The sequence below is a fragment of the Physeter macrocephalus genome, unplaced genomic scaffold (genome assembly GCF_002837175.3).
Source record: "Physeter macrocephalus isolate SW-GA unplaced genomic scaffold, ASM283717v5 random_14, whole genome shotgun sequence".
Taxonomy (NCBI): domain Eukaryota; kingdom Metazoa; phylum Chordata; class Mammalia; order Artiodactyla; family Physeteridae; genus Physeter; species Physeter macrocephalus.
This window is the reverse complement of record NW_021145300.1, coordinates 1-12,144: the sequence shown is the minus strand read 5'-3', so window position 1 is coordinate 12,144 and position 12,144 is coordinate 1. Positions and strand designations below refer to the sequence as shown.

General features: G+C 55.4%; 1 protein-coding gene across 1 annotated transcript; it reads left to right on the top strand.

The window, feature by feature from the left end:
• The first annotated feature begins 4,233 nt into the window (after positions 1–4,233).
• On the top strand, positions 4,234–12,139 carry LOC102977196 (cerebellar degeneration-related protein 2-like). Its single transcript, XM_028483266.2, has 4 exons — positions 4,234–4,407; positions 10,764–10,876; positions 11,182–11,330; positions 11,915–12,139. The coding sequence occupies exons 1-4, from the start codon at positions 4,329–4,331 to the stop codon at positions 12,081–12,083; spliced, it is 510 nt and encodes a 169-aa protein (XP_028339067.1). The 5' UTR covers positions 4,234–4,328; the 3' UTR covers positions 12,084–12,139.
• Positions 12,140–12,144: the final 5 nt, after the last annotated feature.

The following is a 12,144-nucleotide window of genomic DNA, read 5'->3' as shown; positions in this document are numbered from 1 at the left end:
ATTCCCCTTTCAGAACAGACATTGTCTGGGACACACTCCGATGGTGTACGGGGGAAGGGGGGTTGGACACCAGATGACCTCACTCATTGAAATGTAATGCGTGCCTTTCCCCGCCAGGCGCTGACCTCAGAATGGTGGAGGGGCCAGATGGGGCGAGATCATTCAGTGCAATGTAAGCCCAGCGCTAAAATCACGGGTCTGGGGACAGGGAGGGTAGCGCGGCCTGCAGGGGTGGGAGCACCCAAGATGCGCAGCGTGTGGTGTCAGGTGTCAGGATACCCCGACGGCCCAGAGGCGCGGGCTGGGCACCCTGCCCCTCCCCCAGGGTGACTCGTGTGCCTGGGAGCGCCGGGACCCTCTAACGTCAGTGCTGCCTGCGCACGCGCCGTCATTTCCGGTGGGCTGGGCTGGGCTGGGGTTGGAGGGGGCAGCGCTCACGCTCTTCGGGGAGGGCGGTTCCATCTTCAAGTCCCGGATCCTAGCTTTCCCGGGGTTCCGTACCTGTGCTCTGGTCCCAAATCCAGCATCTGGGCTTGCATTTCTCTCGAGCTCGGGTGAGAGCTCGGGGAGCGCTCCTGGTCGCCGAGTGTGAAACTGACCCCAGGGGAATCATAGGGCCCAAGGCTGAGACGACATCGAATCCACCGAGGCTCTGACCATCAGCATCGAGTCTTGATGCCCCTGACAAGGAACACCACGAAATAGGTCTGCCTGACACGCAGATGAGGTACCAGGCTCTGGGGGTTACCAAGGTCGGGTAGTTTATACTTCCCACCCCTGGGCTTGACTCTGCCCTGCTCAGAGGAAAGGCCAGAAATGGATCCCAGGGCTTGTTGGCTGGTAGCTCAGGGAAGCTGAGGAATTTCCTTCTTCAAAGGTAGATCTGATTTTCCTCCTCGTGGCATAGTTTAGAAAATACCAAGTCAGCCCTGAAGGCACTGGGAGTGGTCCCACTGGATAGACCACTGATGAACCAACCCAGGGGGTTCAAATGAACCGACCCAGGCAAAGGGCCCAGCACAGGCCTGGCAGGCAGCAGGCACCACACCCCTCAGCCACCCCAGCCTCTACCCTCTGTCCCCTGCAGAGGGGACACGGAGGCTCCACCAACCTGGCAGAGCTGGTTGCCCAGCTTCAGCTCACTGCCACCCCACACCAGCCTCATGAGATCCAGGGACTCCAGCCTGAACCACTCCACCCTGTGCTCAGGCAGCAATAAGAATTCAGCCTTTGTGACATTTATTTATCCCTGCCAGGCAATGCTTCTGTGGTTGGGGCAGGTAGAGGGTGTCCACAGGAAGGGAGGGGATTTGGGTCATGCTGAGGGTGTGGTCAGCGTGGTAAAGGCCAAAAGCTGAAAGATGACCCAGGAGCTGGATGTTTTCAAACATGGGGGTCATCTAAGTCATCGCTGAAACCATCCTTAGCTGTAGGGGTTGGCGGTGACTTTTCAGGTTGAAGGGTTGCCTTTCATTGCTAGCACCCTCACTGCACAGGACGTGGCCCTCAGCCCTTTGCCCCTGCTCTCCTCTGGGGACTCCTTAAACACCCTGGCTCCTGTGGGTACATTTCCACACAGCTGCAGAATGAAGAAATGAACGAATGGGAAGGGATTTGGTGGTTTTGGAATGTGACCAGATCCCTGTGGGACAGCCACCCAACCTGCTTGTCCCTTAGATTCATTTTGTCCCCATCTCAATAAATGGCATCACTGTCGCCCAGTTACTGAAGCCAGATGTCTAAGGCATCACTGATTCTTCAGTCAATTCATCTGCACATCTTAGTTCTACAACTCAAATATTTCTCATCTCGCTCCATTTCCACTACCACCAGCCTTGCCCATCCCACCGTTACCTCCCTTCTAGATGATTGCAAAAGCCTCCAAATTGGTCTTCTTGCTTCCAGTCTTGCTCCCCTCCAATCCATGCTCCAAAATTGCTAGTGATATTTCACAACTGAAAACGAAAAGCCTTTTTTATTGGTTCTCTCTGTCTACTTGGGAACAAAAAAAATCCCAACTCCTTCCCATGGCCCTAACTCCAATTCATCTGTCTTCTATCCTCTCCACTCCAGCTATGCTGGGCTTCCATCAGTTTCTAATATATGTCGAGCTCTTAGGGCCTTTGATCTTGCAGTCTCCTCTGCCTGGAACACTCTCCCCCCAGACCTTGGCATGGCTGGCACCATCTTATCCTTTAGGTATCAGCTTAGATGTCACCTTCTAAAGGAAGTCTTTCCTGAACCTCCCCCCAGACTCTCTCACAGAAGCCTGTTAATTTCCTTCACAGCACATTGCAGGTTGTAATCATTTATCTATCCCCACTAGAATGTAAGCTACAGGAGCAGAAACTGCCTGTGTCTTAGCCATAGGGTGTTTTTTTCCTTCCTATTGAGTAAACTATTCTATTAAACTATAACATTCAGAGAAGTGCACGTAAGTATACAGGTCAATGATTTTCACAAATGAACACACCTGTGTGTAACCAACACCCAGATCAGGAAATAAAACACTCCTGGCCCCTCAGAGTTCCCCCACATGTCTCCCCAAGGCCAAATACTATCCTGATTAGATTTGTTTTGCCAGTTTTGAACTTACGTAAATGGAATCCTGACCCCCAAAGATATCCACAACCTAATCCCCAGAATCTTTGAATATGTTACTTCGCATGGCAAAAAGAATTTTGCAGATATGGTTAAATTAAGGATCCTGCGATGGGGAAATTACGCTGGATTATCCAGGTGGGCCCAATGTAATCACAGTGTCTTTAAAAGTGGAAGAAGGAGGCAGGACAAGTCAGAGTGATCCAGTGTGAGAAGGCTCAGCTGCTGTTGATGGCGTTCAAGATGGAAAAAGGGAGTCCTGAGCCATGCAACGTGGGAAGCCTCTCTAGAAGGTGGAAGAGGCAAGGAAAGAGACCCTTCCCTGGAGCCTCCAGAAGGGAACAAAGCCTTGCAAACAACTAGATTTCAGTCTTCAAGAGCCATGTCAATCTTCTAGCTTACAGAACTGTAAGATAATAAGTGTGTGTTGTTTCAAGCCACTAAATTTGGGGTAATTTGTTACAGAAACAACCGTGGCTCCTTCTCAAGAAGTTCAACAACTTGTCACATGTTTATTGGGTCACTTTGGTCATTTGTGAAGTGCTTGGTCAAGTCTTTTACCCACTTTTCTACTGGGCTGTTTTTCCTGTGGATCCGCAGGTGTTCTTTCTATATTCTGGATACAAGGCCTTTGTTTGATGTATTTGCCACATATATTCAGAGTCGGTTATACTCAGGGTGCTTCAGCAGTACCAGCACATGGTGGAGCCTAATAAAAGTGAGTTACATGTATACTTGAGTCTGAAAACTCCCTTAAGGAAGGAATGCTCGGATAAGTGACACATAGTTTAATGGGTATAGTTGGGTATAGGATATGAATCCCAGGGAGAGGGAAACAGGACCTTAAAGGGAAAGGCCCAGAATGCAGGTAACAGTCAAAGTGCACCACTCCTGGTGTGAGGTTTCAGGCCACAGGCATTTAAACACAATATCTTAAAGGTAATTTTTGATTAATTTTCATTCATTGAGAGTGTCCATGGAAGGTAGCAGTAGGTCAGCCTGCTCTAGGCACTGAAGAGCCAGCTGTGAACAAGAGCGACAAGATCCTTGCTTTCAGGAGATCTACGGGGAGAGAGAGACAACAATAGGTCAACAAAATAAAATGATTTTAGGCATTGAGATGTAAACTGGAGTAGGCTGTGAAGGGAGGGTGGGTTGATTCAGCAACAGCCGAACCTCGACGCTGCGGAGATACCGCCCTCGGCCCCGCCTCCAGTTTTGCATACGTCTCTTGATTGGCCATCGGCGGCTGGCCCCACCCCGCGGAGCGGGCGGCTCGGGAAGCGCGGGGCGGACCCCGCCAAGATGCAGCGGCGGCTCCGGGTGTCCCCGGGCTGGCCGGGGGCAGCGCGGGCCGGAGTCAGGCAGGGGGCGCCCGCCGCGGCACCCGCTCGCTCCTAGCGCCCCAGACCTGCCGGCCGGGCCTGGGCCCTCCTTGCCGCCGTCCCGCCCGCCGTCCCCGCCCCTCCACCCTTTGTGCAGCCGCCGCCCGGTGCCCCGGGCTCTGCAGGACCCCAGCCGGGCCAGACCGCGGCAGCGAGCCAGCCCCGTGTGGGCGCCAGGCCGGCGGCCGATGGCGAGGGGGCGCGGCGCGGGCGGGGGCACTGCAGCCCGAGTCCGCGACGCGGGAGGCTCGGCCCGCCTCCGCCGCATTGTCCCGGGCCCCGCGCCCCGGCCCTGAGCCGTGCCGCCGCAGCGCCCAATTGCACCCCGCCGCCTGCGGGGCCATGCGGAGGGCCGCCAGGATGGAGGACTTCACCGCAGACGAAGAGGAGCCCTGGTACGACCAGCAGGACCTGGAGCAGGGTGAGCAAAGGGGGCGGGAAAGCGGGGTGCGCCCCGCGACCCCTGTCCGCTTCTCCATTGTTGGGCGGTATCACCCCGGGGAGGGCTGGGCTGCACCCGGCGTGCCGGACTGAGAGAGGAGATGCGTCTGGAGAATGGGGACGTGGAGAGAGGGAGCGCTGCCCGGGAAGACCCGAACCAGACGCGTGGAGACCTGCAAAAATGGGGGGAGCGGTCTTCCTCTTTGCCCGAACAACAGGGGCATACTTCACCCAGTTCGCCCACCCCATCTTAGAGGCAGGAAGTGCCCAGGCGCCCCGGGTATTGTTGGGGGGGTCTGAGAGTACTGGCTGGAAGTCTTTGGAGGTCAGGAGGTGGCTCCTTGGTTATGTTTTGCTGAGAGGGGTTTTGGGGGGCCGAGGGGGGAGGAAGTTATCCCCATTCCAAATCCAGCGGCACACTTCCCTGCCAGGATTCCTGAGCTCCTAGAAAGTTTCCCCAACTCCCTTCCCCTCTACCCAGGGAGGTGATGGGGGTGCCGGCACCTTGCCGATGGAGAAGCGGAGGCTACTAGGAGTCCAGTCTGCCTTCCAGAGGGAGGAGTCCCCTGGTCCTTCCCCAGCTGACCTTCTCCAAAATGGCTCAAGGTTTGGAGGGGATCAGATTTGGGAATTCTGAGCAATGCCCCAGATCAGAGCCTGAGTAAACAGCGAGTCACTTTCCCCTCTCTCCCATCTGAGGGCAGAGAGGGCGACTGGAAGGGGGTTGATGAGGTGGCCGAGGTGACGTCACTCCAAGTAGGGGGCGGGGCTGTTAGGACAGGAAGGAGGAGGAGGCCTAAGAGGGTCAGGGCCAGGGCCTGCTGGAGTGAGATCAAATTCAACCTCTCCTCCCAAGAAAAGTGCCTCATTCTTGGATGGTCAGAATTGGAGGGGCTAGGAAACATGTTCTAGACGTGACCACAGTCACCCAGCAAGCCTGGTGGGTGTGGACACGGTCTGGTTCAGTGTGTGCAGACACCCTCTGCTCTGGGTCTCCATCCATGGGGCCCAGACGCCTGCCTTTGCCCTCATGTGAGGCATCTAGCCAGATCCTGGAGCCTTTGTTTTCCGGCCCTGACCCACATCCCCACGTGGCCACATTTGCTGGTAGATGAGGCGCTGCCCTTGTGTTCAGGACTGTGGGTTAATCAGAGCCTCTGGGGGACCAGTGTAGGATGGGGGGGTCCTGGGCTGGACTGCGCCTCTGTGTCCTGGAGGCTACCCTCAGCCTCCCTGCCTGGAGTGAAATGCCCAGTCCTGGCTGCAACAACCCCCTTCCCCATCCTGGGCAACTACCCCCAAAACCTCACATTGCACAAACACATATCAGGCTCCACTTAAGTGTCAGACACTATCCTGGGAGCTGGGAGTAGTCCCAGCCCTGGCCTCCTGGGTGCACCTGAGTAGGTGGAGTTTGGCTTGTAACTGAGTGGGGATGATAGGATGCAGTGAGAGGGCTTCATGGAAGAGGCGGGCCTAGAAGGAAAGATTGGAAGCTGGGTGCCTGGGAAGATGGCCTCCTTGGAGGCAGATGCTGATGTTGTTGTTGTCTCAGTTCATTCCCGCACCCCTAAAGAAGTCTCTGGCACTGTGCCCGGCCCAGATGTGGGAGGAAGGAGCTAGGGAGTAGGGGTGGGAGATGTGCTGCATCCGGAGAGGGAGAGAGATGTCGAGATTCCAGCTGGGCCGGGCAGCCATGCTCTAGGTCCGGGGTCGGCAGTGGGCCCCACAGGCCCCTGCTTTTCTGGCCTTACTGGCCTGCAGCAGTCAGCCTTGCCCCGTAGCCTGAGTAGCAGCCAGAGCCCAGGAACGAGGAGGGAAACCAGAAATGAGACAGTCTCAGAAGAAACTGGAGCTTTCCACCAGAAGCCAAACGTCTGCTTGCCGTGGGCCAGGTGCTGTGCTGAGCCTGGGACGTGATCTCCACCCTCGCAGTCTCCACAGTCCGCCAGAGGAGGCAGAAATGAGATCAGACTAGCACCCGTGACGGAGCGACAGGGGTTCAGCAGTGAGCCCCTGCGGACAGTGAGAAGAGAAGCAAGGGCCTGCTGCTGTGAGACGCGTAAAGGTTTACAGAGCCGGAGGGTGAAGAGGGCCCTCCCGCCCCGCCCCGGCAGAGGAAGGCAGGCCGGCATTCTAAGTGGAGGGGGTGCTTGGACCGAGGCACAGAGCCTTGCAAAAAGACCACGCATGCCTGCAAAGTAGGAATTATCTGGAGTGCCGGGGTGGGGGTCGGAGGAAGTCCCAGGCACAGCTGCCGCGGCACCCCACGGGGACTGGCACGGAGGGCTGGATGGTGGCGTGAACGCGGGCCAAAGGCCAGTCACGTGGGGGATCGGGTGCCTGTTCCTTCCCCCTTCCCCACAGCCGCTCCCCAAATTCTCTCCCGCCCAGCTGCCCCCAAGTTGCCTCTGAGTGTCCCAGGACATGGTTTTTCTCAGCTAGCCCCAACTCCCCTGAGGACGGGCCCCAACCTTACTTTCAGATGCTTGGCCGTCAAGCTCCTGTTTGACTTTGATGCTGTTCCGTCCCAGTGGAGGCAGGCATCTGGGACAAACAGGGTCCTCCTTTCTCACTGTGTTCCCGAGCACCTGTAAAAATAGAAAAAACCATTAATTATTAAGCGCTGGCACTGTCTCTGCCTGCCTCCCTCCCCCACCTTGGACGAGGTGTGGCCGGCCCTGCGGGTACCTCTCTCCAGGCTGAGAGATGACTGCTGCTGAGTTACAGAATTGAGGTCCTGGGCTCCTGACCTTGAGTGTCAGCCTCAGGGGAGAGCTGTGACATGGCGAGCGGAGGGAGGTGACCGGACCCCAATTCTGCGGACCCAGGGTTCCTGCCACTGGTGCCCTGGAGGTTGTGAGCAGGACCCCTGCAGCCCCGCCAGGTGGTGGCTGGCCTCCTTCTGTCGTCTTTGTCTTTTCTTCCCTATGTCTGTCCTCTGTCCTTTTCCTACCTCTCTTCTCTGGAGTCTAGGGGGTCCCAGCCTGACCCCAACCAGGAAGGGGGCAGTAGGGTTTCAGGATTCCTTTTCAAAGACATCCCCTTGGCTCCCTGCCATTCTCTCTAGGGCTCTGGGGCATTGCTCCTGGGCAACACCTCTGCTGGCGTTCAGAGGGCAAAAGTGCTGCAGCCCACTGCAGGAGACCCCAGAAAATGCTGGGGTCCAGGCAGGGGCGATGCCAGTTCAGACTCAGTACCTTCCCTGGCCTGGTCCAGTGTAACCCTTAGTCTGGCTGTGACAGACTGTTTATTACTCCAGATTCCACTTCTGGCTTAGCCAGCTCCCCGGTTCTTCCCCCTCCCAGGACGCCCTCCCCCTCTGGTCCAGGGGGAGCTGCACCCTCCCCGAAGCCGTGCCCAGCGCTCGTCTAGCTGGTGTCCTTTCCCCAGCACTTGGCTCCACTCAGCCCCCTGCCCTGCAGCTTCTAGACTTCTCTCATGATCCCTCCTGGCAGCTCGGACCAGCTTAGCTTGCACTGTGATCCTGTTTCCCTGAGACGGTCTCTGAGACTCTCCCCCAAGCCGCTTCTGGCCCGCGTCACATTCGCTGCCTTCGGGATCCCCGGTTTACAGTGTGACTTGCAGCTGCGCCAGCCCACCGCACTGGCAGTAGGAATGCACACACGGCTCAGATGCTCGCCTGGAAGGAAGAACATAGAGTGCGGTTGTTCTTGGCCTTTCCTCACTCTGCCCCTGACCTTGGACTCAAGGTTAAGTTTCAGGGGCTTCATGCAGGCCACCCACAGAGCCTGTCCTCCCACGCCAGCGCAGGTGGTAGCATCCCTAGCAGTGGCCTCGTCACAGACGACCTGACAGTTCCCAAGGGGGAAGAAAAAGTTAATGAGTGTGACCGGCTGAGCTTTTTCATGTACACATGAATTACTTGATAGCGTTTGCGGATGAGCCAAGTGTTCGCCATCCCGTCACAGAGAGCGGGAAGCTGGCGTGCCTCCCTCGTCACGACCTAGGGGTGGTCTTGCTGAATTTCCACCAAGCACACAACATACATTGATCTGACCTCCTCTTTGAGACCACAGTCTGATCCTAGGCTTCCCTTAGACATATATTTATATATTTAAATAGAAATAATATATTTACAAACATATTAACTTTTGTTTCTTTTTTAAATTTTTATTGGCGTATAGTTGATTTACAATGTTGTGGTAGTTTCTGCTCTACAGCAAAGCGAATCAGTTATACATGTACGTATAGCTACTCTTTTTTTAGATTCTTTTCCCATATGGGTCATTACAGAGTATTGCGTAGAGTTCCCTGTGCTATACAGTAGGTCCTTATTAGTTATCTATTTTCTATATTACCCTTTGCTTCTAAAAGGAGTTAGGCCTATATACGGGGAAATATCCACCCCAAATGTCTAGGTACCCTCGCCCAACTTCAGACCCACTGAGAGAATTTTTAGGGATTCCGGCACCTGCCATTCCCTTCTAACCCCTCCCCCTCCGCACCATACAGCCCCCTAAAGACAGGCCAGATTCCCTCCCGACCTCTCTGATAGGTGTTCATTTACCTTTGGCTGGGATTGGGGAGAGGAGATTCCGGTCCCACGGGGTACAAGAATCGGGGCTACTGGGGGAAGAGGTTGGTTTTGCTGCCCAGGGAAAGGAGAAGGTTTTGGAGAGGGGTGTGTGTCACTAGGACCAAATGGTACCTAACTGGGGTGAGGAGATGTGAATTCTGCTTCCAATGTGGCTATAACCCAGGTAATGAAACCTTGGATAGGGTATTCTTTCCTCTCCAACCTGTCATCCATAGAATAAGGAGGTTGGGCCAGAGCTTTTTTTTTTTTTTTTTTTTTTTTTTTGGTTAATCGTTTATTTATCATGAGAAACTATTCCTTAGCCCAGATATTAGTAGTTCATAGTTCAGGAACACAGGTAAGTGACAAACTTCCATGGAACTCAACCCAAAGAAGAATCATAATTTCTGTAGAAATCTGCATATGCCTTCTTTCTTGGTTCAGCCACAGCAAACTTACAGAAAGCTGCAACTCCCAAGGAGACAACGAATGCTCCAACAATATGAAATCGCAGATGCTTGGCCAGAAGGCCACGCATCTGAGGTTTTGTCAAAGGACTGGAAGCCATGGTAGTTTTTCTCCTTGACAGCTCAACAACGACGTCCTTGGAGAAAATCTTTTTTTTTTTTTTTTTTTAATATTTATTTTTATTGCACCATTTTTTACTTTCCTGTTTTCTCTCTCTCTCTTTTTTTAATATATTTATTTATTTACTTATTGGCTGCGTTGGGTCTTCGTTGCTGCGCACAAGCTTTCTCCAGTTGCAAGTGGGGGCTACTCTTTGTTGCGGTGCGCGGGCTTCTCATTGCGGTGGCTTCTCTTGCTGCGGAACACAGGCTCTGGGTGCGCAGGCTTCAGTAGTTGTGGCACGTGGGCTCAGTAGTTGTGGCTCACGGACTCTAGAGCACAGGCTCAGTCGTTGTGGTGTGTGGGCTTAGTTGCTCCGGGGCATGTGGGATCTTCCCAGACAAGGGATCGAACCTGTGTCCCCTGCATTGGCAGGCGGATTAACCACTGTGCCACCCGAGAAGTCCTGGGCCAAAGAGCCTTGAAGCCTTGTCCAGTTCTAACACCCAGCAAGCCCTTCTGCCCCTCCCCCTCTCAGTGAGCTCCAGCCGCCCTTCCAAACCCAACTCCAAGGCTGCTCATTGCCTGAGATTCCCTCTGTCCCCTGTGTGAACTCTCCCTTACCTATCATCCCAGGGCACTTGGCCCCTATGTCTGCTGATGCTCTTATCACATTCCACTCACTCATTCTTTCAAAAAAGATTTCTTATTCACCTGCTCTGTGCCAGGTATTATTCTAGGTCCTAGGAATATCAGTGACCGAAACAGGCAAAATCCCTGCCGTGTAAGCTTACGATTTAAGTCAAGGGAGATAAACAAGATAAGGGTACAAATTGTTTGGTAAATTAGGTGGTGATATGAGCTCAGGAGAAAAATGAAGCAGGGAGGGAGTGGGGTGTGGGGGAGGGTGCAGTTTTGAAGTCAGTGAGGTCAATGTCTGAGGAAGGCCTGGAGAAGGTGACATTAGAGGCAGAGAGGGGTGAGCCCTGGGAGTGTCTGGGGAGAGGACGTTCCAGGCAGAAGTGACAGCCAACGCACAGGCTTAGCTTGGGCTTACATCCCCTTCCAGGCCTGGAGTCTCCCCAAGGGCGGCCCCGGGGTCCTGGTTCTCTCAGGGTCCCCAGAGGCCCAGCCCAGAATGAATGCTCAGAACAGGAATGGCGGGAGGTCCTCCAACTTCATTCTCAGCTGCTCATATTCCTCCCACCCTCTGCCCCCTCCTCCCCAAGACTTGCACTTAGCTGCGGAGCTGGGGAAGACGCTGCTGGAGAGGAACAAGGAGCTGGAGGAGTCTCTGCAGCAGATGTACTCCACCAACGAGGAGCAAGTGCAGGAGATTGAGGTGAGGGGCCGCACGGGCCCTGCACAGGCTCCGCCCCCCATCAAGGACCCCCTTGGCCCGTGTGTACCTTTGTGCAGCTTAGGAAGAGGTGCCCTCTTAGCAGGCCCAGCCGTGGCCCAACAGCCTTGTGCAGTTCACAACCTGCACAACTGTCCCAGGCAGCCCTATTGCACCACCGTCTTGACCCCTCCCTCTGCTGCAGACGAATACCCCAAAGCAAACCTGTTCCTAGAAGTGGGAGGAGGGCCCAGGCAGAGACATTTTCCCCAACACAGTTCTGAAAGGTTACCCACCCCCACCCCCAGTACCTGACCAAACAGCTGGACACGCTGCGGCACGTGAATGAGCAGCACGCCAAAGTGTACGAACAGCTGGACCTGGCGGCCCGAGACCTGGAGCTGACCAACCAGAAGCTGGTGCTGGAGAGTAAGGCTGCCCAGCAGAAGATCCATGGGTGAGGGCCGGGTGGAGGGCTGGGAGCCGGGGGCTGGGGATGGCCAAGGAGAGGCCCAGGGCTGGGTGTACATGTGTGCATATTGACCAGTGGGTGTGACTCAGGCTCCTTCTTTCAGAAGCCCAGGGCTGGGAACCTGGGATGGTAGTGAGTTTGCCCTTGTCGATTTGGGCTGGCTTAACATTCGGGACACAAACCTTCTTTAAGCACCAGCTACACACCAGGCTCTGTTTTAGGCACTGGGGAACAGTGATGGGGATGCAAAGACACTGTCGCGCCCTCTGGGAGGGAAGGCAGACACGTAAATATTTTATTGCAGTGCAGGGTGATGAGTGATGAGATGGGTGTACAAGGAACTGAGGAGACACGGAGGAGAAATGGTCAGCTCGGCCTGGGAGGTGGGGGAAAGAGTGGGTCCTTGGGCGTACAAGGAGTTCTCTGTCTGACCTCAGCACCAGGCAGCATGGCTCAAGGTCACCTGTTTGTCCCCAGCCCCCAAGTCCCCCTAGGGCTGCAGTGAGGAGGGCTGTGGCCCCATCCCCTTAAAGTCCGTCCCATGCGTGTGTCCCCCACCGCATCCGCAGGCTGACGGAGACCATCGAGCGCCTGCAGACCCAGGTTGAGGAGCTGCAGGCCCAGGTGGAGCAGCTACGGGACCTGGAGCAGCTGCGAGTGCGGCGGGAGAGGCGGGAGCGCCGGCGCACCATCCACACCTTCCCCTGCCTCAGGGAGCTGTGCGCCAGCCCCCGGTAGGTGAGGCTGCCACTCGAGGGCAGCAGCCCGGACCCTGGACCGCCAACCATGGCAGGGAAGG